Genomic DNA, 3249 nt, shown 5'->3' on the forward strand with positions numbered 1-3249 from the left:
TGTTTCTGAATGTTATTTTCTGTTCTATTAACACTGGTTAAACTTTTCATTTTCTTCATTTATGTTCAGTTTTCACGCTGGATTTTGGGGACAATCCTAAAATAAACCCTGTCTGTGCCTGAGGGAGAAACATACAGTTGTTCATTCCCTGTTTGTGTGTTTGTGTCCACGACACATGTTCAAGTGTTTGCTCATGAAATTCAAATCTAAGTTGATGTTGTTTCAAAAAGTGACTTTAGAAAATGATGGATTTACAAAACAACGTGAAAGAAAAACCATGAAGAGAGAAAGGAAGTTGGAGTTTCTCAGCCTGAATAAAATGAAGAAGGAAATCAAACATTCATGGTTCATATCAGAGATGTTTCAATGATCCACTTACAGAACTTCATTTGAAGCTTGAACCACCGGCAGAAGCCTCTCAAGAACCTCCTCTGAGGTAGAGTATTTCTTCAGGTCAAACACTTTCAGATGTTCCTCTGAGGACAGTAAGATGAAGGCCAGGCTGGACCATTGAGCAGGAGACAGTTTATCTGTGGAGAGACGTCCTGATCTCAGCTGCTGTTGGACCTCCTCCACCAGAGAAGTGTCCTTCACTTCATTCAGACAGTGGAACAGGTTGATGATTCTCTCTGGAGACACATTCTCACTGATCTTCTTCTTGATGAGCTTTGCTGTGTCCTGATTGGTCCAAGAGCTTCTTCCTGTTTGTTTCAGTAAACCTGTCAGGAGACTCTGGCTGGTCTGCAGAGAAAGACCCAGAAGGAAGCGCAGGAACAAGTCCAGATGTCCATTTGGACTTTCTACAGCTTCATTGATGGTTCTCTGGTAGAAACTTTTGATTGGAAGTTTGTTTCTAAACATTCTTGACAGTCTGGATGGTTGTTGTGAATCAAGCAAGTTGACTCCAGACTTGATGAAGTTCTGGTGAACATGAAGAGCAGCCAGAAACTCCTGAAGACTCAGGTGGATGAAGCAGAACATCTGGTCCTGGTAGAGTCCTCTCTCCTCTCTGAACATCTGAGTGAAGACTCCTGAGTGAAGTGAAGCAGCTGTGATGTTGATGTCACACTCTGTCAGGTCTGATTCATAGAAGACCAAGTTTCCTTTCTTCAGATGCTCAAAAGCCAGTTTTCCCAGAGACTCCATCATCTCCCTGCTCTCAGGATCCCAAACTGTGTCTGTCCCAGCTGCTTCATGGTACTTCATCTTCTTGACTTTGGACAGAACCACCAGGAAGTGGATGAACATCTCAGTCAGGGTGTTGGGCAGCTGTCCTGTCTCTCCTCTCTTCAACATGTCCTCCAGAACTGTGGCAATGATCCAGCAGAAGATCGGGATGTGACACATGATGTGGAGGCTTCGTGAGGTCTTGATGTGAGAGATGATGGTGCTGGTCTGCTCCTCATCACTGGACCTCTTTCTGAAGTACTCCTCCTTCTGGAGGTCAGTGAACCCTCTGACCTCTGTCACCATGTCCACACACTCAGGAGGGATCTGATTGGCTGCTGCAGGTCGTGTGGTGATCCAGAGACGAGCTGAGGGAAGAAGATTCCCTCTGATGAGGTTTGTCAAGAGGACGTCTACTGAGGTGGACTCTGTAGCTGCTGTCAGGACCCGACTGTTGAGGAAGTCCAGAGGGAGTCGACACTCGTCCAGACCATCAAAGATGAACAGGACCTGGAGTCCTTCAAAACTGATGAGATCTTTGGTTTCAGGAAAGAAAAGATGAACAAGTTCCATCAAACTCAACTTCTTCTCTTTCAGCAGGTTTAGCTCTCTGAAGGTGAAAGGAAACATGAGGTGGAAGTTCTGGTGGGCTTTGTCTTCAGCCCAGTCCAGAGTGACCTTCTGTGTCAGGAGGGTCTTCCCAATGCCAGCCACGCCCTTCGTCAGCAGGCTCCTGATTGGTGGGTCTCTCTCAGGTGAGGCTTTAAAGAGGTCTTCTGTTCTGATGGTAGTTTCTGGTCTGGTCTGGTTCCTGGTGGCTGCTTCGATCTGTCGGACCTCGTGCTCCTGGTTAACCTGGTCTGTGCCCCCCTCAGTGATGTAGAGCTCCGTGTAGATCTGATTCAGAGGAGCAGAGTTTCCTGCTTTAGCGACCCCCTCAGACACACTGTGGAACTTCTTCTTCAGGCTCCTCTTCAGTCGTCTTTGACGCTTTCCAGCATGACTTCCTGAAGAAGAGAAGTCACATGAAGCTCAAGATTCTAGAAGATTAATCTTCTCATCAGCTGCAGGAACTTCCATCACAAATTTACTTCAAGACGTCATATTCAGCAGGTTGAAGGTTCAAATCCTCTTACTTCCCCACAGGCGACCAGCAAGCTCCTCCTGCTTCATGCTCCTCAGGAGGTTCAGGATGATCTTCAGGAAAGCTTCTCTGCTGCTCCTCATCTGCTCCTCTTCACACTTCGACTCCTCCTCTTCCTCATCATCATCCAGGTGTTTCTGCTCACCTGGTCTGAGAAACTTCTTCACTCTCTCCAGTTCCTCCTTCACCAGGGTCATGACCTTCTCCTCCAGCAGCTGAAACAGACACATGTGACTAGAGGCAGGTCTGAACTTTCTTCACGAGCAGGACGTGATATTACGTCTCTTATTGACGTCATAGAAGGAAAAATTCAATTTAAATCTCATCTTCTCTCCAGAACCAAACAAGAGTCTCAGCCACACCAGACCTTCTGGTTCATGTAGGAACAGCTCAAGTGTGAAGCTGACAGATGCAGGTGTCCAGTACTCAGAGCTTCATGAAGCAGCAGAAGCAGCTGCTGTAGTTCGCAGGTGAAGCTGAAGAACGTACCTGAATCGTGGACTCCACATCTGTCTGATGCTGCTGGACACACTGGAGAACATCTGAGACCTGCTGATCCTCTCTGTGAAGAACATCAGGTAGTCGATAAGTTCTACTTCTACAACGTCACCAATGATCTGAGCAAGACTTCATGGCTTCAGTTTGTTGCTTCTTCTCTTGGATGTTGACTTTCTTTCACGACTGTCTGCAGCACTTTTGACTAACAGTTCATGAGCAGTTGGTATCAGTGGAGAAAAGAGAGAAGAAAACCTCACCTGTCTCCTGAAGACTCTTGTCCACCTTTGAAATCAATAAGATGTTCCATTGATGCTTCACTCTTCAGAGACTCACAGTTGAGTTCAGACTCTTCTTGTTTCTCCTGGTAGATCCTGAAAGAGACACAACTCTGATCAACACTTCTGTCGTTCACCATCTGACCAGTAGATGTCATGTTGCTC

At 46.4% G+C, this 3249-nt stretch overlaps 1 protein-coding gene across 1 annotated transcript; it reads right to left on the reverse strand.

The window, feature by feature from the left end:
• Positions 1–375: 375 nt before the first annotated feature.
• On the reverse strand, positions 376–2797 carry LOC148064531 (NLR family CARD domain-containing protein 3-like). Its single transcript, XM_087809661.1, has 2 exons — positions 2304–2797; positions 376–2174 (listed from the first exon to the last, which is right to left on the reverse strand). The coding sequence occupies exons 1-2, from the start codon at positions 2539–2541 to the stop codon at positions 376–378; spliced, it is 2037 nt and encodes a 678-aa protein (XP_087665787.1). The 5' UTR covers positions 2542–2797.
• Positions 2798–3249: the final 452 nt, after the last annotated feature.

Source organism: Callionymus lyra, chromosome 15, assembly GCF_982586985.1.
Source record: "Callionymus lyra chromosome 15, fCalLyr1.hap1.1, whole genome shotgun sequence".
NCBI classification, from domain to species: Eukaryota; Metazoa; Chordata; class Actinopteri; order Syngnathiformes; family Callionymidae; genus Callionymus; species Callionymus lyra.